The sequence below is a fragment of the Phaseolus vulgaris genome, chromosome 6, assembly GCF_051622355.1.
Source record: "Phaseolus vulgaris cultivar YP4 chromosome 6, ASM5162235v1, whole genome shotgun sequence".
NCBI lineage: Eukaryota > Viridiplantae > Streptophyta > Magnoliopsida > Fabales > Fabaceae > Phaseolus > Phaseolus vulgaris.
The window spans coordinates 34,043,093-34,070,202 of record NC_143503.1 but is presented as its reverse complement, the minus strand read 5'-3'; the positions used below and the strand labels follow the sequence as shown (position 1 = coordinate 34,070,202).

The window sequence follows — 27,110 nt, the reverse complement described above, 5'->3', positions numbered from 1 at the left end:
AGTGTTATGAGAATTAAAATTAAATTTTAAACTATTTATGAAGTTTAAAAACATATTTTAAATATTTTAAAGAAGGTTGCCTAATTATCAAAGTAAGTATAGTTGACTTGACTTAATTTATTTAATAGAATGCATATGATATTTGGATATTAAAATGAAAAAAAAAAACTAATTCTGAATCGAGTGAAAGAATTAGCACATTTTTTTCATGGAATGCACTTGATTTTTGGATATTTATTAGAAAAGGAATGTATATATTGTTAAGATTATAGTGTTTGATAGGAAAATATATCTGCATTGAAAAGGAAAGAGAGGGAGAAGAGGAACAAATATAAAAAGCACTTTTTAATGAACCGTTTAAAGTGATTTTGTTGAAGAATCATAATATGAGAACCATTTTTTTAAACTAGAATTAGTGACAGGTAACAACTAAGATCGTGTAAAAAGGGGCAAGAGATAGCGTGATTTACTCGCTCAAAATCAAAACATGTTTGGCACAGGTCAAAGGAATCCTACGTAAGCATCACATGTTCCTTCAACTATCGAATAAGTCCTGGATTGACCGTGCAACACGTGGCCTCTTTTTAGCTTTTGACTTTTCCCAAAAAATATGTGTTTGGCAGTGCGTCGTACTTAAGTTAAGTAACATTTTTGTTAGTCGGATTTTGAAAATGAGTAAAATTAATTTTTTTATTTTTTATTTAGTTTTAATCAATTTTAAAAAGCTAAACAGAATCTATTATATTAAGTATAAGATTAAATATTAAAAATTAATTAGTAACTAATAATATATATACACGTGTTCCTTAAAAGTGATTTAAGATTTAATAGTATTAAAATTTTAATGCAAAAAGAGAATTGAAAAACTAATCTTATAAAAAGAGATAAATAAATAAAATAATGTTACTATGTTCTCTAATATATTATAATACTATGATAAATTATTATTGGTGAAGATAATGGAAATATAATATAAGTGAGTTAAATATTCATCTTCATATTTATAATCATTTGTATCATATATAAAATTTGTATCTTATTTACATCAATCTTGTTCTCGTTATACTCTTTCATATATTATTAAATATTTTTCTTATAAAAAAGTCACACTAAATATTCAATATTTGAACGGACATGCACTTTCTTTTCTTCAATGTTAAGTTTTAAAAAAATAATTATAATTATGTAAAATTTAAAATGTCATACCAATAACAATAACATAAATATAAAAGTAATTATAAAAAAAATAAAAGATTAAAAAAATTATGTGTAATTTAAATTTAATGATAAGTATAATAGCTATTAAAAGAAAAAATACCTTAAAATTTGAGAGAGCTAATAAGTATTAAACGAGTTAAACTAATGATAGAAAAAAGAAGAAGTAAAACACTATGTGACCGAAGAATATAGAAAAATATATTTTCACTGCATAAACTTTTTACATATAACATGTGAACCCTTGCCACTACATCAAAACAACCTAAAATTACCCTACAAAAAATTATTAAATAAAAAATATTTTAAAACTAAGAAATTAATTAATTAAATAAAATTAAAATAATTATTAGTAGCTTAAAAACTTAATAGTTAATTACGTATCAATTTATTTATTTTTTATTAGTAATAAAAATTACTTTATATATTAATAACTTTTTTAATTTTTGAAATAATATCTAATTAGTTAATATAGTGGCTCAATTTCCTATCTACACCATTTACATCTTTATTTCCCTATCTAGCACCCTTTTGTTTTTATTTCCCTATCACCCTTTTGTTTTTATTTCTCTATCTAGCACTCTTTTATTTTTTATTTCTCTATCTAGCACCATTTTAAAAATAAATAAATAAATAATAATTTATTTTTTTAATAATTTTAATTTTGAATGCATTAAAAAATAAATATTTTTAATGTTTAAAATAATTAGAAATATAATTAATGATTAAATAAATGAGTTTTTACAAAATAAAAATAAAAAAGTAATAAATTAAAAATGTTTACTTTAAAATTTTTTTTTTTTAAAATGAAGAAAATAAAAAATTAAACTCTACAACAACATAAAAGTTGAATCTATAAACATAAATTAGTATTTATTTTTATTATTATTGATGATGTAATCATGTTAATTTCAAGTAAAAAATACATGACATATTTATAAAAAAAACCAAAGTCAATTAGTATTAATTAATAGTGGACACATAAATAATATTGAAGTGTTTACCTAAATGCAAAATTCTAAAAAAAACTAATACAAATGTTACACTTAATGCTTAAAAATGAGACCAAAAAAATAAGTATAGAAAATAAAAACAGCAACAATAAAATAAAACAAAAAATAGATATAAATAAAGAATGACAGAAAAAAAATAACAACTAAAAACATAAAAGATATAAAATAAAGGCAAAACAAAATAAGATAAAGATAAAAGATATAAAAAAAATTCAAACAAGATAAAGATAAGAGATATAAGGCGATATTAAATAAGTATATGTTGATCATAAAAATGAAAATAAATAAAAGATGATCATTCATTTGATATTTTCTTCATTGGTACATTAAATAGTTTGTGCAAAATGAAACATAATTAATGACGAGAATTGCACAATCCAAGAATTTTTTTTATAATTTTAATTTTGAATGCATTAAAAAAATATATTTTTACTATTTAAAATAGTTAGAAATATAATTAATGAATAAAAACATAAATAGAAATAAATAAAGAATGACAGAAAAAATAATAATAACTAGAAACATATTAAATGAATGATCATCTCTCATTTATTTTCCTTTTTATGATCAACATATACTTATTTAATATCGTCTTATATCTCTTATATTTATCTTGTTTTGATTTATTTGATTTTTTTATATCTTTTATCTTTATCTTATTTTATTTTTCCTTTATTTTATACCTTTTATGTTTTTAGTTATTATTATTTTTTCTGCAATCTTTATTTATTTATTTATGGTTTTTGTTTTTATTTTATTGTTGTTGTTTTTATTTTCTAGACTTATTTATTTTTACATTTTTATAAATATGTCCTGTATTTTTTGAAATTAAATTATTTGTATAAAATATTTCATTTAATGCATTTTAAATAAAAAAATAGTATTTTTTATGAATTTTGGAAAAATGCTTTTAGGAAAGAAACTACTATTTATGTGTTTGAAGAATCAGTTATGTGGCGTCAGCCTTTGTGCAGTTGGAAAATGTGTGTTGAGCAGTGAAGTTGGCGTTTGGAGTGGTGCCTACTGCTGCTAGTTAAAGTGTTTCTTTGGTTAGTCAAAAGAGCCTAACTCCGCGTTTGCCTCCAAATTACAGCTAAGCATTAAGCACGCTATATATCATAATAATGCTCCCATCGCTTTTCTCAAGTCAACTCTCTTTCCCCATTTCTCCAAACCAACTTATACAGGGAACATGACGTCAAACTTTAATCCGGCTAAATCAAAATCTAACCAAATTTAACAAAATATTATTATTTTAATATAGTAATATAATACGCAAAACAATATTAATAAAAAAAAAAAATAAGATTACACACATAACTTTGTAAACCCGAATAAACCATAACATATAATACATTCGTGACAAATAAAATAAATTAATAACTACAATGTTTTTAAAAAAATCAACAATATATATATATATATATATATATATATTTTAACCATTCGACTAAACTCCTCACCTCACTATTTATTTTTTCCAATCATAACTGATTTGATCAATTTTAATTCAATTTGATTGAAATTCTATTTCTTAAAAGATTTGGACAAAATCCTGGGTCAGTTTTTGGTTCAACCAATTGAACCGGCCGACCTAGTTCGATTTCGATAAATATGTTTAATTTTGTTTGTTATTATTTTGTATTAAAAATGTTTTTTAACAAAAAATTAATTTGAATAGAGTTCCGTATCTTATTTGGTATAATATGTCATTTTATAAAATAGAGACATTTAATTTCTCTATTTTTATTTTTTAATTCTGATTCATTTTTTCTAGTTTATAATTATTTATAGATTGGAAAGGAAATAGATGATCAGGACAAAAAGGTAAAAAATATTTCTTTATTAGAAAAAGTCTGCCAACTAATTTTTTTCATAAAAACTATCTGATATTTTTGTCTGTTAAAATAGTATGATAAAATCCTTAATAAAACACTACATTAGTAGAAAATAACAAATCTAATAATGACAATTATTACCCTCTATTTTTTGAAGTGTCATTTTTTATCCTATAGTTGAAGTTTTGACAATAATAATGGAAATTATATCTATTTCTATGTTATTGTAAGAAAAAAAACACGGCATTAACAACCTAGACGAAGATGGATGATGAAGGCATTTACATTTTCGAATTAAAGCAAAGGAAGTACTAATAAAAAGAGCTCAAAACGGTAGCAAATGCATCTATCCATAGTTACTGTTTTTTTTGTGTTGTGAGGGAAAAAGAAACATGATGCACAGAAATCGAGGAACTGCAAACAGTGTGGACTTTAAACAAATTTGAAATCATGGCCGAAGAAAGCAAAAACGGACGAAGGGCATCAGAGGCACTGCTCCACCCACAAAGTCAAACCCAAAACCACACACAAACACTCACAACTTCTTCTTCAATTACCGTTTAAGCCTTATCTGAAAAAACAGCATTATCTTTCTGAAACCATGCCAATAACACCACAATCGTAATTTCCTTCAAAAGTCGAACCCTTCTTTTTGGGGTTGACAAGCCAAACCCATCTATCTACCTATCTTTAACCCTTTCCTTTACTCTTTCCCTGTCTCACTGCAAAGCAAAGCAAATCCAAAATGAATAGAAAAATAAAAAAATAAAACGAATGGACTAGAATCTGCATGATCAATCCGTCAAACTTAGGAAAGTCCTTGTCACGCAGGCTGCATCGAAACTCCTACGGGATTGAAAAATAAGAAAAGAAATGAGAAAAAAAAGAGCACAACAAACAAAGTCTTAAGAGTTTCAGTCCTTCTCTCTTTTCCTCTCTAACTCATACGCGGATTTCCTCCATCCTCATCGCATCTTCTTATTTCTTAACCCTTTCAACATTCTAAACCCCACCCGACATAACCACCGAAACACAACAACTGTTTCATAGTCTTTCTTTCTCTGTTTGCCAAGCTATAGTTTCTTTTCCCGGAAAATTCTTTCTCTCCCGCTCCCCCAGATCTGAAACTTCCGCAAGTTCTTATATTTCTCCTTGAACACTTCTGGGTTCTTAAAATTGCCATCGGGGTATCCAAGATAACAACATATTGAATTCCCCAAGTGTGCTTCAACGCGGAAACCCTACAACTTCTGGAATGGCCTCAGGAGCAATTTTCTCCTCGCTCAGGCGGAGGAGGTCGCCGACGTTGGACGCGTTTCTGGCCCCCGTTGACTTAAGCGACGTCGCTTTGGTTCAGACCCTTCTCTGTGTTGCCCGCGAAATTGTGTCTTGTTTTTCGAAGCGTTGCTTCTTCTTCCAGCGCAAGAACTCGTGGTCTCTGATCCGAAGAGTCGAGGCTTTCCAGTTGCTTTTGGAGTATTTGCATGATTCCGATTCAGGTTCGTCGTGTCTTCCACCCACGACGGTGCTTTGTCTCAAGGAGCTCTACCTCTTGCTCTACCGCTCCAAGATTCTCCTTGACTACTGCGCTCAATCGAGTAAGTTGTGGCTCTTGCTTCAGAACGATTCCATCTCTGGTCACTTCCACGATTTGAACCAGGAGATTTCGACCCTTTTGGATGTTTTTCCCGTTAAGGATGTTTTGTTGAGTAAGGATATTAGGGAACAGGTTGAGCTCTTGCAGAAGCAGTCGAGGAGAGCTAAGCTTTTTATAGATATGAAGGATGATGCTCTCAGGATTCGGTTTTTTTCCTTTCTTGACGAGTTTGAGAATGGAAGGATTCCTGATTCTGCTGAATTGAGATCTTTCTATGTTGAGAAGTTGCAGATTGTGGATGCAGATAGTTGTAGGACTGAAATTGAGGCATTGGAGGAGCAGATTGTTAATCACGAGGGTGACATTGAGCCTACTATTTCTGTGCTTAATGGGTTGGTGGCTATGACTAGATATTGCAGGTTTTTGCTTTTTGGCTTTGAGGAGGATGAACTTGGTCTGGAGAACAGGAGTCAGAAGAAGCCTAAGAAGAGGTTGATTACTCGAGAAATCGCTGAAACGTTTTTTACCGTTCCTAAGGACTTCTCCTGTCCAATTTCGTTGGATTTGATGAGAGATCCTGTAATTATTTCCACTGGTCAAACATATGATAGGAGTTCCATTTCACGGTGGATGGAAGAAGGGCACACTACTTGCCCCAAAACAGGTCAAATGCTTGCACACACTCGCCTTGTTCCGAACCGTGCTCTAAGGAATTTGATTGTGCAGTGGTGCACTGCACATGGGGTTCCTCTCGAGCCACCAGAGGTCATGGATGCGATGGGTGAAGCTTTTGCATCGGCTTGTCCCACCAAAGCTGCCCTAGAAGCCAACAGAGCCACAGCAAAGCTTCTTATTCAACAGCTTGCTGGTGGGTCTCAGGCTGGGAAGACTGTGGCTGCTCGGGAGATTAGGTTGCTTGCAAAAACGGGAAAGGAAAACCGCGCCTTCATTGCAGAAGCAGGGGCGATTCCCTATCTTAGGAATTTACTTTCATCGCCCAATGCTGTTGCTCAGGAGAATTCTGTGACTGCACTGCTCAATTTGTCCATTTTTGACAAGAACAAAAGTAGGATCATGGACGAGGAAGGATGTCTTGGATCAATTGTTGATGTGTTGAGATTTGGACACACCACAGAGGCAAAGGAAAACGCTGCTGCAACGTTGTTCAGCCTATCGGCCGTCCATGATTATAAGAAAATAATTGCAGATGAGATTGGAGCAGTTGAGGCCCTGGCAGGGCTGTTGCAAGAGGGGACTCCCAGAGGAAAGAAGGATGCCGTGACAGCTTTGTTCAATCTTTCCACACACACTGAGAATTGTGTTAGGATGATAGAAGCCGGGGCAGTGACAGCACTTGTAGGTGCTTTAGGGAACGAAGGAGTTGCAGAAGAAGCAGCCGGTGCACTGGCGTTGATCGTCCGGCAGCCTATTGGGGCCAAAGCAGTGGTAAATGAGGAAGCAGCAGTTGCTGGTTTAATCGGCATGATGCGTTGTGGAACGCCGAGAGGTAAAGAGAACGCGGTTGCAGCATTGCTTGAGTTATGCCGGAGTGGAGGTTCAGCTGCAACAGAAAGAGTTGTGAAGGCGCCGGCTTTGGCTGGCTTACTTCAAACCCTTCTTTTTACAGGGACAAAACGTGCAAGAAGAAAAGCAGCTTCACTTGCAAGAGTGTTTCAAAGATGCGAGCATGCATCTTTACCTTATGGTGGATTAGGTGTAGGCTATGCGTTTGCTAGCAATTCAACTACAACTAGGGATACCAGCTTTGCCGGTGATGTTTCAGTACCAATGTCCATTTCTGTTTTATAGTGGTAAAACTTCTGTGTTTACTAAGTTCCCAATTTTTGTTGTAAGTCTTTACAGATTCTTTCATTGAAATTTAAAGTCATAAGAAATTATAGCAATATCATGTATCTAAGAGATCCACAAGTGTTGTGAAGCAGTTAGCCTCAACACACATGTAATGAGTTAAATTATGTAAGAACAGAAAATGCTCAACAAAAGAGACAGGGACCATTTCTGATATCATATTTGTTCAGTGCCACCCCTCCCATTTTTTTCTACTTATTTTCCCCACTCACGTATGCGATCATATCATATGTAATGGGTGCATCTACATCTTTGCGGATCATCTTATTACTTTTTACCACAAATTCACAAACAATGTACCAACTTACTAATTTGTCTTCATTTTTTTTATCTTCAAAAGTTTAGCGGTTGGACCAGCCTAGTGATTTGTGAGTATTGAATTAAAACTGCTACGTTGGACCATAGTGTGAACAACTAGAGTATTTGTGTGTTATAATTTAATCCAGTTTCTGGGTGGTCACATTTTGTTTAAGGTGTGTTTTCATAAATTCAATTTGTTCCCCAGTCAACGAAGGGGGTGTTCAAATTGAGTTGCATCTAGCTGGATATTATGTGGAAATGCCTGAAACGTGCAGCATGCGTGATTCTGAATTCTTAAGTTAGCACAGTCCACTAAATCTGTTCCTAGAAGAATCTAGAGTAGACCATGTTACCGGTGAATGTTCTATCCCTTTTTGTCATTGATACACTTTTTCTTGGCATAAAGTTAGAAGGAAGGTCGATCACACAGAGATGAGATGAGATGCTCTGTGCCTAGACTTCCTATGCTTTTTTATCCATACGTGGTCTCAGAAGCAATTGGACGTGCATTTGTATCGTGAAAAGGTACGAGGGTATTTTCTTTTGGACAAAATTCTTGGACTAATTTTATGAAGATCCTGAAAACAATGTTAGGAGGTAGATATTATTTCAAAGATGGATATTATTCTCCAAATTAAAGTAATTGGCCCCTTTCAGTGGTGCAGGATTGTCATCACACTCATCCTTATTCTTCCTTTCCATAATCATCACGTTGATGACCCAACCGGGTTTCCTCCACTGCGTAAAAACTTTATCACATCTTTGATTTGATTTTTTTTAACTTTTGTTTTCAATGCTAAGAATCACTATTTTATTTTATTTCTTTCAAATATTTGCACAAGAAATAATAGTTAGTTTTTTTTCTAAAGTTAGCAAAAGGATTGCTTACCAACGAAGAAGAAAAAGTATGGAATAGAATAGAATTTTCCATGTGAAGAATACGCGTTCAACGATTTGTTTGAAACGTTGGTTTACTCTCAACGCCTAATATTTTTTAAAGAAAATTCCTTATTTTTTATCTTCTGTTTACGTCTTTATGTATCTCAAATCATAGATATTTACAACAATCAAGAAGAAATTTCTTAATCCTTCGATTTAAACATTCAATGCAGACGTCCAAATTCCATGCGGTCCAAAACAATGCATGAAACTATGGTGATGACTCTGTTGTAGCTTGTTTCTACCATTACTTTTTAGGCAGCAATTGGAACCACACTTGACTTCAAAGTGTTTGACTAAGAACGTCTGATAGATGTAGACACGTTTTAATCAATAAATTATAATTAAAATTAATTTGAAAATATATTAATTTCATTTCATAGTTTAAAGTTAATACTATTGTAATTATTTTATCTAACTTTAGAACAGTTTTCAGTTAAACAGATACATAGTAATAAAGCTTGAGCATAAAGAGGTGATTGGTAAGGGTAATTCCATTATAGGCACAGTATTCATGAGATAAATGTTTTTTTTTGCAGGGATTAGGTAAGGTGGGGTATGGCTTCAGGAGAGGACTATTCAGTATTGAAGACTAACAACACAGAGTTTGGATAGCATCATTTATTGTAGTTGTGGAAATGTAAGAAGAGAAACCTGAAGCACTATCTTGTGTTTTGGATTCATTGATTTGAGAGAAAACATACCTAAAAAAAACACAATTTAAATTAGGTTTGGATAATTATTTTTTATTTTAATTTTTTCAAGTGCCATTATATTGGTGTAGAGAATCATAATCGACTATAATCAAGAAATATAATTTTTATTTTACATTGGTTTTTGGTTTGACAAAAAACCACGTGTGTCGTCTTAACCTTTAAAATTAAGAAAATATTTAAAAATATAATTTATATTATTCTAAAATTAAAAAATTAGATAATTTAATAATATTAATAATAATATTTTATATGATTAATTTTTTAAATTAAATTTAAAGATTTAATTAATATTATAAGAATATATTTTTAATTTTATTAATTTCAAAAGTGGTATGATTATACCCTCTATATGTAAGAATCACTTCTTTACCTAAGTGTAACTAATGCGAATAATTTTGAAAGATATACAAATATTAGTAATTTTACAATTTTTTAGTAAATTCATTAGCAATCAGATAGAGTTGATACCTAAAACTATATTTTTAGGTTTCATTATCTTTTTAATGTTTTATTTATTTGTTTATTTAGTTATATTATTAACAAAAATTTAATTATGTTCCCAACTTTTAGAAATGTGATCATATGTTTATTTTTTAAAACCTGATTGAACTTTTTATTAAGAGATCAAATTTAACAAAATAATAAATAATGAAGAATTTTTTTTTCTTATTAATTAATTATTATTAAAATGAAATAATTACATACATTATTAAAAAAATAACCCAAAAACATATTAATAATATTTATTATATTACAATTTTTTTTCCTTTCATTAATTCAATTGATTACAAACTTTTATATAATTTTTTACTTATTTTTTCACATCTAAACAATCTCATTTTCTATTGAGTTTCTCCTCGTTTCCTTTTTTTTTCAACTCCACTTTGATCCAATGAAAACATAAATAAATGGAAAAGAAAGTGGAGGACACATAAATGAAAAACAATTGGAGTTTCCGTCAGAAAGTTATAATGAGAGACATGGTGGTAGTTGGGGTTGAATAATATGATACACTGGAGTAAGAGGAACTGCTTTATTCTTCCCAACTAATTATTACTCTTTGTTGCTCCATCGTTTTGTTCGACTAAGAACCAGTTTATCTTGTGCATCAAAATGGATTTTTGTTAGAGTTGTTTGATCAAAATTATACTTTAATCTTACTATTCTGTGCTAATCTTCATTACAAATTTTAAATGCTGTAAAAAATAACCATTTTTTAATATTAACATTCAGCGTAGTAATGTGAAATTCCCTCCAGTTCTAATCGCAAAATGAATCTTGCTCAACAAGGTTGAAAAATTAAGTAAAAATGTAGCTAGTGCGATGAAAGTTGAGTTGGGTATATTTCTTTGTAGTGTGTAAAGTCATTTCCAGTTTCCACGAAGAAAAAATAGAAAGAAATAGAGAAGAAACAAATTTAAAAGATAGGTAAAAAGAAAATTAATATTTAATTATTTTAAATTAGAAATAGGTAAGAAATAATTTTTTAAAATATATAATTTGATTGATTTAATAAAAAGATAAGAAAAGAGATACAGAAAATAGTAACAAATAATAAAGTGAATTTCACTAACATTTTAAAATTATTTTTTTCTCTTCTCTTCTCATCAAATAACCTAGTTAGTTTACTTTATTTCTCTAAAATACTTTTTTTAACTATTTTTAAGAAATTTGAATATACCTTATTATATTATTCTTATTAAAGTCAATATAAATAATATTAATATTTTTTTTTATGATTTTAGTTTTTATTCTTATGCGTGTATATCTTCGTCCAGACTTATTTATAGAAATAGAAATAATTCTTATTAATAAAAATAATAGTTACTTGAGTAGTTATAAAATTTTAATTACATATAAATGTTGAATGTGATATAAATTTAAAATCACATATATATTAGTGAGAAAGTGAAGAAAGAGAATTGCACTTTATAAATATCATTCACCTTTGAGCACATTTTAAAGCAATCTTATTATTATTTCTATGATAGAGAATTACATTACATTTATTATCATGTAATCAATTAGTTGTTCATTTAAAATAAAATATGAGACGGAGTAATTATTTTGACTTAGTCTTAGAGTAAATAGATCCCTTTTCTTTTAATAAATATGATTAAGGTTAAATTAATATATATATATATATATATGAGACGAGTAAAACACAAAAATATCAGTTATATTCGATGGAAAAAATGCACGCGGAAGTAGTACATGATCACGAATCAACTGCAGAAAAATAAACGACACAAAATTTATCGTGGTTCGGTCGTTAATTGCAACTTACATTCACACGGGCAACTATTAGATTTTCATTATATCTTGTTGCACTCAAATTACAAATACAATTATCTCTTTAAATAAAAATTATAAAATAAACACAATGATTAAGCCTACTCGCTAAACATGTGTCTAGTCAGCCTAACCCAATTGATCTTGACTTTATACCCAACAATATTAATATGAAAAATTGTAATAATTTGGTTGTGCAGCATATGAGGAAAATAAATAATAGTCTTGAATGGAATCAGCAGTTGGAAATTAGGGTTATATTTGGATTGTAGAGATGTTCCAACTGTTATCTCAATCGCTGTACATATTGAAAAGCTTGTCTGAGGCCCAATAAGCCTATCAAATTTTAAAAGTAATTGATAGCTATTGGGCTTTCGTTTAGAAACTTATTTTTATGATTCCTTTATTTCATTGACAAGCTGCCAAAGTACTAAAGATTACATAAATTGATAAGAACAATCCCCTTCTTTAACACAAAAAATAATTTACAGTAGGCTTCTTAAAACTTAGATGTCGATTTACATTCTTTATTTTCTAGTTCTGTTTTAAATATTATAACGTATATATAATTTAAAGTATAATAGAAACAAAATAAGACTAAATTGTATTTTGTCCCTTTTAATTCGCGATTTTGTCTTTTTTTTTTTAAATTTAATTCTTTAAAATTCATAATTCAATTTAAAATATTCTTTTTTCACGACAACGGCGCACTTTAGTCTTGCGAAGAATAGACTTATAAAAATGAACGGATTTAAATGTTCAGGGCACCCTACAACTTTTGCATGATTGGTCCTTGCAGTCCTTAGCAAGCGCTCCTACTGTAACTTATATAAAAGCAACGGTACGCTACTCTTTAAGGGTAACCCCATTCAGGACTAACTAGCTGTTTGTATAAGTTTTTTTTATTATTGGTTCAAACTTATTAAAAATTTAAAAACATGAAATAAGTTAATTAAATAGGATGTTAGAGACATAATTTTATAATTTATATAAATTTTAACTAACAAAAAAAGAATTCCATTCATGGGAGAGTGTTAGATAACATGTCACTAACATTTCTTCTGTGTCCTTTTGTTAATAAATAGCAATTATAAATTGCTAGTATGTAAGTACTAAGTACAATCTAAAAAGCACCCAAAGTTGGTAACAATCACAGGTTTTAGGTGGTTGTGTCTTTAAAAAACTGCACAAGAAAACAGTAGGAAACCCACGTTCCTAGTTAACATCCTAACCGTCCCACTATGTTTCACGAGTTATGTTATGCCACTAAGCAACGTTATCTTCCACTTCAGTAGTTTTCATTCTTCTATTCTGTCTTCTACAAAATACTACTAACCTAACCAAATCAGAAGGAAGAGAGTCATCGTCATCTTGATAAAAACAAATGAAGTGGGGAGGAAGAAAGCATTCTTTAACTTCCTCTTCTTCTTCTGGCTCTTCCTTCATTTCTCATGCATCTCCTTTCTCTTGGTTATTCAAGTTCAAGAACATGAGAATCAATTCAGAGCCAAGTGCTGCAAAAAGGAAGCAGAAGGCCAAGCCCAGTGGTTCACCAAAATATTTTTGTGAGATTGGAGATAGATGTTGTGTAAAGGATGATGGTGATTTCTGTAGACAACCTTTAAATGAAGAAAGTTGTGAGGATAAGAAGAATAAAGATATTGATGAGAGTGTCTTTCCCTCCTTAAGTTGTCTTGGTGGTACAAGGGATGCCAAGAAGCATGGAAAGAAGGGCACACTGGAGTTAAAGGAGAGGGATATTGGTCAAGGAGAAGAAAGAAAGTGGTTGAATGATGGAAGGGTTTCAAAGGAGATGGATGAGTACAATAGAGAAAAGGAATATGAAAACTTAAGGAGGAGATTTGAGAGCAAAGCGCAAAAGGCTTTTCAAGACCAACTCTTGACATTAGAAAGAGATATGGAGGAACTTAAGTTTGGATCCAGTAAAGCAGTGGAAAAAGATGTGTTGCAATTTGAATCACCTAGAACAATTTGCACCCCAAGAACACATGCTTTTTCCTCTTCAGCATTTTCAAGGAATCCCAACCTTGGAGATATTATAGAAAACTTTGAGAAAACTGAAAAGCAACCTCACAAGAAAATGAGTTCGGTGAGGCAGAACTTGAAACAAACTGAGGAGATGAAGGTAAAGACTAACAGGAAGAAGCAATCACATCAACTCAGCAGAGAACATCAGAGGAGGAAACCAAAGCCGAGCTCTAGGGTCCAAATACGTTCTCCAAGGATGGTTTCTAAGGTTGAAATTTGCAAAATAAAGGCCTTGGAAGACATGAAGAAAGCAAAACTAAAGATGAAGAAAGAAAGGGAGGAGATTGTGGAGGAAATACCAGGATTAGAGAGCTTTGCTGTGATTAAGTCTTCAATAGACCCAAAGCAAGATTTCAGAGATTCAATGATTGAGATGATCATAGAGAATCAGATTATTGATCCAGAAGAAATGGAAGATCTTTTGGCATGCTATCTAACTTTGAATGCAGATGAGTATCATGATCTCATCATAAAAGTGTTCAGGAAGGTATGGTTTGACATGAGCCAAGGTATTTTGGGTATTAAACTAAATATGCAATGTGGTTACTATTGAATAACAACCTGTGTTATGTTTAAACGCTTGACCAAAATGTACAGTTATTCTTGTTCTTGCCATGCTTTAGTTTTTCTTGGAACTCAGTATTTTCTCCATGTAATAGTGTTTCTTTAAATTCCAAATTTCTATTAATTGAAGGTGTTTTTGTGCAATGTGCATGCATATGAAAATAACATGCACAGATAACACTTAGTTTTAGTTATTTGGAAGCAAGGTGGAATTTATGCTTAATTATCTAGTTGACGTTATTGTTGAAGTAGGTTGCTGAAAATAGTTTGAAACAATTACTCCTGCATAGAGAAACGTAAGAAGGAGAATTACGAATCCGAATGACAATATTAGCCGGCAAAAGTTAAAGCACAATCTGCTATGCAAATCATGTATGGCTTCTCGGGAAGAAAGAAGGGAATGGAACTAAAAAGGATGAAATGAAATAATAATTTTGTGTGTGTTTGTAAGAGCCATGAGTAAAGGAAAAAAAAAAACTTTGAAGAATATAAATACTAAATTTATACTGTAAATTTATGGGGCCGTAGAAAATATGAACTGTGAGTGGTACCAAGGAGACAAACCCTTGCATAAATTTATGTTTGAAGGAAGTAGCGTTCGCTCCTCTGGAAGTACTCAGTGCACTGGTGAAGCATGTCTATGGTAAACATAACATCTTTTTCACAGTTCATGAATTTGATCACTACTTGTATCAGAAGTTTCAGCTGATGTTACGAAAGAGTGGACTTTAAGCCTAACTCAACCCCATAAAATCGGCTCATAGAGTTGAGGTTTGCACCCACTTATATACAATGAAAGGTTTTAATCTCTAGTCGATGTGGGATCTCCAACACACCCCTCACGCCGAGACTACCAACTCGTGCGTGGGACTATATATTATGGGTGGTCCGATAGCGGCCCGATAGCGGGTAGCCTGATAAGCCCAACAAATACTCGCTAGGATAGGCTCGAAATGGCTCTAATACCATGTTACGAAAGAGTGGACTTTAAGCCTAACTCAACCCCATAAAACCGGCTCATAGGGTTGAGGTTTGCACCCACTTATATACAATGAAAGGTTCTAATCTCTAGTCGATGTGCTTGGTTCGTTCATGAAAAACTTGATTGGAAACTATTTTGAAGGGCAGATTTGTTGTCACAATATAGGTTTGCAGGTTGGGAGAGAGGAAGATGTAAATCCTGAAGGAGGTAGGACAACCATTGTAGCTCACATGTGGTGGTGGCAAGTGCTCTATACTCGGCTTCAGAGGAGCTGCGGGAGATAGTTGGCTGCTTTTTTGATTTCCATGATATTAGGGAGTCGCCTAAGTAGATGGAATATCCAATGACAGATTTTGCGTGTGGTAGGGCATGTTGCCCAGTCAGAGTCACTAAAACCACAAAGGTGGAGTGAACTAGTGTGAGAAAAATATAGTCCTTCACCAAGGGTGCCCTTGAGGTAACGCAAAAGACGGGAGACCGCTTGCTGATGATGAGTTGTGGGTGCAGATATTATAGGGATAAATAGATGATACAATCTGAAGTAAAAATATTATATGGGAGCAAGCATTTAAGTGGGAGTGACACATATGGTTAAGTTAGTTATAATCAAATTACAGCACTGCCAAAATATGGCTCTTGGATAACTGTTCAAATCAGAAGCAGTTATGCTTCGTATGTCGATAAAGAAGATTACCTCCAAAATGCTACATCTGCCTTTTTTATCAGCAACTTCATATTTTGAATATATAAATAGCTGAAATAAACACACATGACTCCTTGATGTAATAGAATAAATCGATTATATGCTTCTAAACTCTCTTTTAGAATCAAAATTTCGAGGAGTAAAGAGTTTATAGAGCTAATGTCAGTTACTAATCCAAAGCGTAAATTAGTTTATCTCAACAACTGAGTAAACAAATATAGATTTATCATTAAATTAATTTAAGTACAATAAGATGGTTGTGACTAAATAAAATCTAAGTTTTTATCTAAAATAAATAAATTTAATTTTTGTTACAATCCTTTCTAACTCAATTTAGAGATAAGCTCATCTTAAAAGAGCGTTTTTACTCAAAATCTTGAATTACATAATCTCAATAATTATTTTGGCAATCAATTTTGATTTCTTTTCTAACACTATCAAATCAAAACTATTTTTTTTAATATTAACTAAAAATTAGTTTTAAAAGTTAATACAAAGTGATATTTTCATATAAAAAAAATCTTAATGCAACTAAGACTACATCACGCATAAGAAAATTAGATAAATTGTATGAGGTACTCTAAAATCCTAAGATGCATTTTAAAAAAGAAAAAAGAAAGTTATAATAATTGTTCGGTAAATTAATAGTTAAAATTGTGATAGAATCTTTATGCATCCATCATAACAGAACTCACATAATGTTTTAAAAAATTCAACCATTGGTTAAAAAAAATTCACTTTTTCATCTAAAACGCAGATTGTATTTAATTTTTTAAAAAATTTATAGTAAAAACAGGTAATATCAATAACCATAATTGAGTCAACTTAAACGTTTAAAAAATATATATAAACTTAATTGTGAATGAATAAGTGTAATTGAAGAACTATTTTAATTTTGTAATAAATTTTAAGTAATAAATAAAATGCTTTACGAAGAATAATTCTAATTGAAGTTATGCAATTAAGTTCACTCCATAATTAAGTATACATAGAAGGCATCATGTTCATTAGGAAATATATGAAAAAACTTATTTTAGGAGTTAGAGTAGTCCAACTTTAATATATTCTATATTATCTTCTAGATTGTGGTTTTAAAAATAAAAGCAATAGACACCTCACAACCTTTAAAACAAGTTAGATGAAAACTAAAAAAACGATTAAGATAAATAAAAAGTAAATTAATCTTAATACATACATACATACACACACACACATATATATATATATATATATATATAACTTAAATTAATAAAACATTATTTTTTATCTATTATATACACTCTCATCTATCTTATTATAAATGGATTCTTACGTAATTTCTTCCACAATTATCTCATCAAACTATTTCCCTTTTTTTAAATGACTTAAGTATAACGCATTACCTCGAAATCATTAAAAATCATCCTCATCGATGAAGTTAAAAAATTTAGTTGCAATCATTCAAAATTTGACTAACTATATCGTATAAAATAATAAATAATAGAAAAAAATGATACTCTATTTGACTCTTGACTTAATACCATATTCTGGCAATATTCGAAGCTACTTTCTTAAAGCTTTAACAAAATGATGACTTGATACAAATGAATAACATTATAGGAGTGTTAATATAACCCATATTTATTAGAAATACAGGCAAAATATTATTTTACTAAGTTTAGTTAACATTCTTCTTTAGACTAACTTTTTTTTATAGACTCTTCAGACTAACTTTTTGACTTTTGATATATTCTTTAGACTAATTTCTCAAGTTATATCCAATAATCTTTATATGTTAACATGGTATCAAAATCTTTTATATGGCAAAGTGGTATAGAGTTCAATATGTGACTGTTTTTTAAATAAATAAATAATTGAGTTTTAACAGCATGAGGCACGTCACATTTACGTATATGTATATAAAGAAATTATCACATTTTCGTAAATTATATATGTTGCATGAAATCCATGTAACTATTTTGGGTTAACTAGGATGATATTTAACATTCCAAGTGTGCAATTAACAGTTATAAGCTTAAACATTTCATCATAAAATATTAAGAAAGTTGATACAAAATATAAAGTTGAAATAAACTTTGCACATCCCAAAACTAAAACGAAAACTAAATCATATATAGGGACTGAATAAGCATATTTTTAACTTCCAGAGTCAAAATGTATATTTAGTAATGGATTATAGTTAGAAACAGCTATTTGACCATTGATGATGCAATTTTCCTCTTGGGTCAAAATCTAAGGTTTAGTTTGACTTTGACTGGGTCTCTCTCTCCACTACTTTCTCCAATGAGTTCATTTTCAGTGGGTTGTGAAAGTGAACTGGATTACAACTTGTCAGCAACTTCTGCTTTATTCTTGTTTACAAGTTGCAAGTAAAAACATTTTCACAATTATTTCATATTATTATTTTTATCACAAACTTTCTGAAAGTTCAAAAGAAACAAAACAATGTCGAAAGTTGATGAAAGAAAAAACCTATTGTGTTGTAATGAAAACATATTGGAACAGTACACTTTGACTTTATGCTGGAAATACTTCTTTTAACTTTTCAAGAACGTTTGAGGATCTTATTAAATCATCATCGAAGTGGTAAATATATTTTTAATAAATAGGTGATATATTAAATACTAAACTGAAATAAAATAAAATAAAAATTAACTTAAACAGACTTTTAAATTTATATAATAATCATGTTTATCCTTACAAGTAAAAATAATTAACAATAGACTAAATAACAAACAACCTATACGTTAACTTTTTTTTTGTCTGTAGGTAATTGTTTGTCTAAAACTATTTTTCAAATAAATAAAAAACTTAAGCATAAAAATAAAAATCAATTTAAACCACCTTTTTTCCAATTTTAAAGTAGTTCAATTGAATTTTCACTACTATTTACTCCATCTCTTGACTTGTTTGAACAAGATAACTAAGTGAAATTTTAACAGAATCCTCCAATTTGACTTAAATTTTTATCAATGGTAAAACAATTGTCCTGCATAATGAGATATTTAGAGAAGTATTTCAAATTCCATCTTAACACAAAGCAAAATAACAGCAACATTAGAATAATCAAATACAAAAATGATGATTAGGTGTACAGCCTCAGAAAATCACTTGACCTCATATTTAATTTCAGAGTCAAATAACGCCCATATAATAATGCTTCTGTGAAATTAAGCAAAGATTTACCAAATCACAACCATATGGCATTATATATATAAAAGAATATGCCAGAGACTCTTCAAGTATAAATCAATATAAATTGATCAAACTGGCATAGCTGACATGTTATCCAGATTCAGTACAAAAAAAAAAGATTGTCATACATAAAATTCTTGAAAAAGAGAAAGTTGATATAAAAATACAACACAAATGACCAGAAATAGATCACAAGTGTCTTACATCTAAACAATCCCTCCTCTTTCATATGTAAAATAAAATATTTTGTTTCAATATACATGAAGCAAGAATATTTTCTGTTCCTAATTATATATACAAATACTTATTTAAATTAGTTTCTCCTTAATAAAGACTTTTAGAAGAGAGAAATATGAACAAAATTAAAATTAACTTACTCACAAATTAAACATAATTTTTTTTTAAAAGTCTATACAAGCTAATTTTAATTCATGAAAAAGTTAGTTTCATTTTTTATTTATATTTTTCTCTCACAAAAGCCTTTATGGAGAAGGCAGACCAAGATTCAACTGATCAAAGCATCAATCCTATTCATTGAAATCTTTTATTCTTAATGTATGCTAATGCCTCCCTTGCCAGTCTCATTTCAGTTTAAGTTACAACTAACAGTCAACATCTTTAAGACTTCCAACACAATTTAGAAACTAGTAGGAAAAATGCAATATTGACTAGAACTCTAGAAGTTAATTTCACATCATTTACTGTGTGAGGACACTGATTACCCTTGCACCATCTATCCAGAACTTCTTTCCTTGTAGCCTGTAATTATATGTGGTCACTCATCAGTCTAGCACTATGTTGTATATATAGTGAGCTTCACAAAAAGATGTAAAACCCTGTGAAAATAGTTGAATAAAGAAAACAGAACTAGAAATATACTCCACAATCATAAGCCTTTATATCTTGTATTCCCTAATAAGAAAAATTCTAATTTTCAATAAGTTCTTTCTAGATACTCTCTGCCTTAGTCTGATTGTCAATAAATCTATTAATCAGAAGATTTGTAAAATTTATTGAATGATGATATTAAAACTGTACTCCCAATATTTCTTTGTTTCCAAAACAAACAATATCAATTTGCATTAATCTGTTATTAAATGTGATACTCTTAAACCTGGTTTCATTTAAATCTCACAAATCATAAGCAACAGTTTTTCCACCCTATCAGTGAGGTAATATAACCCTACATAATCTAAAAAAATATTCATGATCATAGGGAAAGAAAAGGGACAAGAACTACCTCACTTCAATCTTTAATCTCAAACAAAAACCAGAGGCACTTAATGATGTAGGATATGCAACTATGTACATAAAAGATTTACAGAAATCCCATCATAGACCTCTTTTAAACATCAATATTTGGCAGTTTTAATATTGGGTACCTCCCTGCAGCAGACAGTAACAGATGGTATATATGCAATTGGTTTCTATTGTATGGAAAAGTAACAAAGAGAATAGATCAAGAGGGAAAAACCATAATCACACTTCAGCACAGGTTTTGATAAGGTAGAACTAAAAGAGACTTGATTGAACATTATAATAATTGACAAAAATTCTATAGATGATGCAACCATCTAACCATGAAAATGGCATATGTATACATAGTAGAGCCAACCATTCATACCTACATTTATTACATGAAATTGCAGGGCATCTCAAGCTAGAAGGAATAATCATTGTACTAAGTTGGCTCTGCTTGACTAAGAATGCCCTATCTGTTCTGGAGGGTTATTTACATTCCTAATGTTCCACCAAAATTTGGCATTGCTTCTGCCATCAGAATCTTTCCTTTCAGAATGCACTTCCTGATTCTCAGAACCAGGATTCTCTGTCAAGAACCGTTCCCAGAATATATCATTAACACCAGTAGCCACAGGAACTGTTCCCACTGGTGACTCTTTTGATGCATCAAGATCAGGTACAGCCGCTACAGCTGACTCAGAATTCACGTTGATTCCAGGTGATTTAGGCTGAACTTCAACCTCCAGCTGGACAGAAGATATAGCTGGACTATCTGCACAACTTGTTGTTTCATCCAAATCCATGTTCACATGACTTTGAACATCATGTGCAATATTCTCCCAAAACATAATGGATGATTCGAGTATATCAAATCGCTCCATGTTCGGTGCGAAAATAGAGGCACCCTCAGCATTTACCCCAGGTAATACAGAGGAAGTTTCCATATGATCTTCAATGCTATCATCATCACTGAAGAGACCACTTCTTGGCAACCTACGTTTTCTATCCCCGTTTTCTGTCAGTGGCAAGAGATTTAAGGCAATCCCAGGTTTCTGCAGCACTTCAGAAACAGAAGAAACCAAATTTTCTTGCTTCTTTTCCAACTGTTCCAATCGATCATTTGAGTATTGTAGTTGTACCTCATACATTCCCCACTCCTGTTCATGCCTCTCCAACTCCCGAAGAATTTGATCTTTTTCATCTTTAAGCTTCCGTATCTCATCCTTGAAACTCTGCCTTTCTGATTTTGTCAGTGGAGAAGACCCCTGAACCTGAATATTCTGCAAAGAATGGCTATGAACAGGTTTGCGCCTATGAATATTCTTTAAAAGATGTGGCTGACCTCTCACAAAACCCTCATTTGCAAATTCCCATAGTTCAGGATCAATCTTTCTAAACCCCTGATCAAACAGAAAACCATGACATAGTTCAAAACAATCAACCCCTTTACCAGGAAACAAGAAAATAGTAGTAATAATAATATTAACATTGAAAACAATTATCAAATCGATGAAGATGAAGAAGATTGAATTTACTTACATAAGTGTTGAGCTGCCTGATAAAACTGGAGAAGTTACTGTGCTTAAAGAATCTGGGTAACAAATCCTTTGAAAACTCTGGTGGGTTCCAAACAACGAAACTCTTATTGGTGACACTCCAGGAAACGATGGAATTGGTTGAAGGATCATCAACCATGTCATAAGTCTTGCTGAGGAAAGGAGGCAAGGAGCTAGAATTGCCCTGAGCTTCCTCCATCATCCAAAACACAAATCTCAAAACAACGTGAACCCTCAAAAACCCTTCAGTATACTCAGAAAAAAATAATTTAAAACCCCTTCACCCTTTCACAAATATGTCCACTGCAAAACAAAACACACACATGTATCTAAAAAAATACATCCTTGTTCTCCCCCTCTGCTCTCTCGATAGGTTTCACCAATCCCAGATTACAGAAAGTGATAATTCCCAAAAAAGAGATACCCTTTTTGCCAATTCAATTCAGAAACCCTCCTTCGAGAAAATCAGTGGTCACAGCCTTATCTTCAGTCCCCCCAGCTACAGCTGGCGATGAATTACAAACCCAAAGGTGAAATCTTTGTCCAGATTAAAATGTTCAAACCCAACAACAAAGATGAATATAGAAAGAGCGTAACACAAAAGAGATTGCTTCTCCTCCAAATATGGAAAGTTCATATCTTTGTCCATCGTAGCCAAAAGCTTAAATTCTGACCATGTTTTTCAACTGTATTAATGACTTGAATTTCCCAGAGAAAATGGAATATCTTTAATTTCATAGACATAAAAAAAAGAAATAGAACTTGCTGCTCAAGTAAATATAAATAATTATTTAATTACTATTTTTTAAAATAGAAAGACATTAAAACTAAATAAATTACCATTTTGGTGGGGAAGGTGCGGGGAAAACACGTCTTTCGGTCAATCCGTGCTTCCAAATATTGTTGGATCCTTCCAGGCCAAGAAGTAGACAATTTTGAATTTTCTTCTTTGGGTTGTTTTCTCTTTCAACCTTATTTATTCTGGTTAATTTAATTTGAAAATAAAAACTTAAAAATTACACCATAAATAATTAAAAGGCTAATTTCAATAGTCTTTTGGATCATCGATCACAGGATTTGTGTTGCTCTTACCTCGTACATGGATTCAAAGTTCATGAATAAGTACGATATATTAGTATCCCAAATGGTTAGCTTTTTTTCTTTCTTTTAGATGCGGCTAGTCAAAACTAAAAATCATTCTCATTATATTAAAAAAATAATATTTTTAAATCATTAATATCAGTAAACATAAAATGTAAGAGAGCCTGTTATTTGCCTTAATATATTGTGTGGTATTAATGATAATTAAGTTTAATTTACGTTTATATTTTAATAAATTAATAGTATATAAAAAAAATTAAAATAGTTTTGTGGAGATGTTAGCGATAAAATATATCAGTAGAAATTATGTATATTTGATATTGTAGGTGTTTTTTTAATTATAACAAGTAGATGTAACTGAGTCCGTACTGATAGTTTATAAATGATCTAAGATTAGTTGTTTATGTACAAAATTATAAACTGATATAAGGAATAAGAAAGTTAGGTGTAAGAAGAGTTATATCTTTTGATTAAAAATAAAATTTGGTTAGTTTGAAACATGTGAATCAAAAGGTGGTAGGCATGTAATTTAACTTAATGATATTAAATTAGGTTATTAAGTTTGATTGGTTCAATCATTTATGTGATTTCTTATGTTAAATAGATTTAAAAAAAAAATTGGACTTTGTCTAATCTCATAATAAAATTGATTTTGATAAAAATTAAATATTCGGGTAGTTATTTTGATATGTTTGAAAAGTATTATAATTTGCATATTTTGTAGTGTAAGATTGAGATTAAGAGAGGGTTTTTAACTTTTGAATTTGTTACTTAAAAAATAACGAGTTTCATTATTCAAGCAAAACTTGTTATTCAAATAAAGAGAAAGTTAAGAGTAATTTCTATTTTACTAGAAAATATTATTTAAATGAAAGGAACTCACTGAAGTAATGTTTCCGTATTTAAAACATAATTATATTTATTTGGATAATCCTTAAAATGGTATGATCTTGTTATAATTAATATTGTAAAATTATATAACTGTTAGTAGTTAAGAATTATGAAGTATAATTATGTTAGAGGTGTATGATCTAATTAAGTATAGTGTGGTATTAAAGAAATGAGATATATCCAAATTAAATGGTAAAAATGAAATAAAAGTGATGAAAGATTGATGGACATATGCGTTGATGAAAGATTGATAGACATATGCATGAGTATATTAAGGAAGTGTCTCTTCTTTTCTGCAATCAAAATTATACTCAACTGTACCCTAATCATAAGTCTTTGTCTCATATAAAACTATTCAATGCCGTCTTTTATAAGCTCTGAATTTTAGTATGATGTGATTTCTTTGTGAATTTATTGGGATAAGAAATATGTTTGATATAATTATGAATGATGTGGTATGGTATTTACATATTTGAATTAGTTAACATTTTCAACTTTTAAAATATATGTTTTTTATCACTATCAGATTTTTTAAATTCATCTATTAACTATATTATAATTTTGAGTTATGTACATGTGAACAAAACATATTTTAATTAAAAAAATTATAATTACAGTAGTTATAAAATTACTATATAAGTATAATGATTATCGATTATGTTTTTTCTTTTAGACATGAATCTATTTTAAAACTATCTATATTCTAAGTTTTGAATTTTTAAAGTCTAGTAAAAAAAAATTTAAAAAATATGGAATTAATTTCAATTACTTTTAAAATGTTTGAGTTGTAAATAACAAATTTCTGGTTTGGAGTGCTTGAGTGCAAATGGGTCCAAAGGGACTTGGGTGAGAAGTCTAATATTGTGGAAGAAACAATTGCATAATTTTTGGGGAAGGAAATAATACTGTGTCATCAACATAATAATTTTATTCTTCTTTTATACTCTGAATTCATTCGAAAAGGACTTATAATTTCAAACATTAGCAAAAGAGCTAAGAAACCAATGTCATTAACTTGAAAATTATGTTCAAATTGAAAATATTTAATTCTAATTCATTAATATAATTAATATTAGTGAATCTAAAATGTACTGAAATATTTTAAATAGTTTTGTATATATAATTATATTTTTAATTAAACACTTCTAAAAAACCATTAAATAAAAACCAATTTTAAAAATAAAAAAAAAATAATTATTATATTAATTAAATTAAATACTATTTTAAAAATTAAAAAAATTATTAATATCAATTAGCTACAAACTTTAACATCTAAATAATTATTGATAGTTAAAATCTGATAGCTAATTAAATATTAATTTAAAAAATATTTATCAATTATGGAAATTAATTTAAACACAAATATTTTTTTTAGTCTCTAAAATAATATTTAACTTAATCAATATATCAACTAATTATTTTTTTTATCTAAAATTTGTTTTTTTAATGATTTTTTTTAGTGAATATTGTTTTTTTACAATTAACTTCTTCTTTAACATTATGAATTTATTTTAAAATGATTAATATTATTAGTTTAATTAAAATTTCAAAATATTATTCCTTTTAATATGTTATTTATTTGTTGTTTTTATCAAATTTTAAAATAAATATCGTGAGTTGGCAATTATTTATTATATGGAGGTATTTTCATATTAGGGAAATTTTGGTACATGGATCTAATCAGAATTGGTAGAGAAAGTATGAAAGAAGTATAAATAGAAAACCTAGTCGTGTGATCCATTCATGATTAAATATAGTACAATCTATGAAATTTTGTTATATTTTTATGACTTTATTGCAAGAGGACTGCTACTATATATAAAGCACATGCATTGTTTATGCATTATTCATTTTAATTTTATGATGTATATATATAGGATAGCTGGGTATGAAGATTTGGTAACAGTCAACCTGCATGCAAAGATCCATTAACTATATATATTCAAAAGATGTGAATTAAAAATAATAATTTATTTTGCAATATAGATGGAATTGACCAATCTTTGTGTAAATAAGTCAATTCCTTTATCCACAATATATTTATGAATGGAATAAAAGATATATGACATTATATAGCATCAGAATAAAAAAGTTATTTCCATAAAAGATCAGTTTTCAAGACAGTAAATAAACAATGTTGTATTAATAATCCTAATATAATTTTTTTCATGTGTGTGTCATGTAATAAAATAATTGTAACGTATTCTCTCTATAAATGATGTTTATAATTTAAATACTATTATAAGAATATCCGAAAAAACTGATAAATAAATAACCATATAATTCCCAATAAATAGTTTTCTGTACACTAAAATACAAATATATACAATATGTAGGAAATTTTCAAAAATATAATAATAAAATAAAATAATACATTCATATAAAACATAAAAGTTAGAGTCATTAAAATAAAAATTCAAATCAGTCTTATCATTCATAATATTTATACTTAGAATTTAAATAATTTCAACTTAATCTATGATTATATAACAAAATTATATTAAAACATATATTGAATACTTTCACTTAACACCTGACTGAAAATTTAAACATATATATACATAGGATAGTTCATAACCAATTAGGATAACTTATTTGCATATTTGCATGTAAAATCTATATTTACTTCTCAAAACTAAAATCTTTATTTAAGTGATTTGGAGGATAATCTCACTGATTATTCTAATTTTAAGCATTAAGAAAAAACATTTCAAAACATACACTACACATAAATCTATTAAACTATATTAGGATTATAAATATCAAAGTCGTTTTAAAAAATAAACAACTATAAAATTTCAACATTTTAGAAAGCCACTCATCAAAATTTAGTCACTAAGTACAATTTTTTTTTCCAGACCTAATCTGCTAAATGATTTTTTGCAAACTACATGGACTTTATCACCGGAGTGATTTTGTTTGGCGAAATAAAACTCATTAATCAAAATCCTCTAAAAAAAACTAATTTCATTATTGGCAATTTAAAAATATGTTATTTCAACAAGATAAAAAAAACATCAATGTACCCAATTCAACTACCAAATATAA

General features: G+C 29.5%; 3 protein-coding genes across 3 annotated transcripts; 2 read left to right on the top strand and 1 right to left on the bottom strand.

The window, feature by feature from the left end:
• The first annotated feature begins 4,479 nt into the window (after nucleotides 1–4,479).
• On the top strand, nucleotides 4,480–7,691 carry PUB17 (plant U-box 17). The gene has a single exon (XM_068640622.2). It carries the CDS (start codon nucleotides 5,322–5,324, stop codon nucleotides 7,470–7,472), a length of 2,151 nt encoding a protein of 716 aa, XP_068496723.1. The 5' UTR covers nucleotides 4,480–5,321; the 3' UTR covers nucleotides 7,473–7,691.
• A 5,415-nt stretch (nucleotides 7,692–13,106) lies between these two features.
• Nucleotides 13,107–14,521, top strand: LOC137833170 (uncharacterized). The gene has a single exon (XM_068641529.2). The coding sequence runs from the start codon at nucleotides 13,164–13,166 to the stop codon at nucleotides 14,379–14,381; it is 1,218 nt and encodes a 405-aa protein (XP_068497630.1). The 5' UTR covers nucleotides 13,107–13,163; the 3' UTR covers nucleotides 14,382–14,521.
• Nucleotides 14,522–20,768: 6,247 nt separating this feature from the next.
• On the bottom strand, nucleotides 20,769–23,034 carry LOC137832453 (heat stress transcription factor A-4a). Its single transcript, XM_068640621.2, has 3 exons — nucleotides 22,911–23,034; nucleotides 22,054–22,739; nucleotides 20,769–21,914 (listed from the first exon to the last, which is right to left on the bottom strand). The coding sequence occupies exons 2-3, from the start codon at nucleotides 22,270–22,272 to the stop codon at nucleotides 20,973–20,975; spliced, it is 1,161 nt and encodes a 386-aa protein (XP_068496722.1). The 5' UTR covers nucleotides 22,273–22,739; nucleotides 22,911–23,034; the 3' UTR covers nucleotides 20,769–20,972.
• Between the last annotated feature and the right edge of the window lie 4,076 nt (nucleotides 23,035–27,110).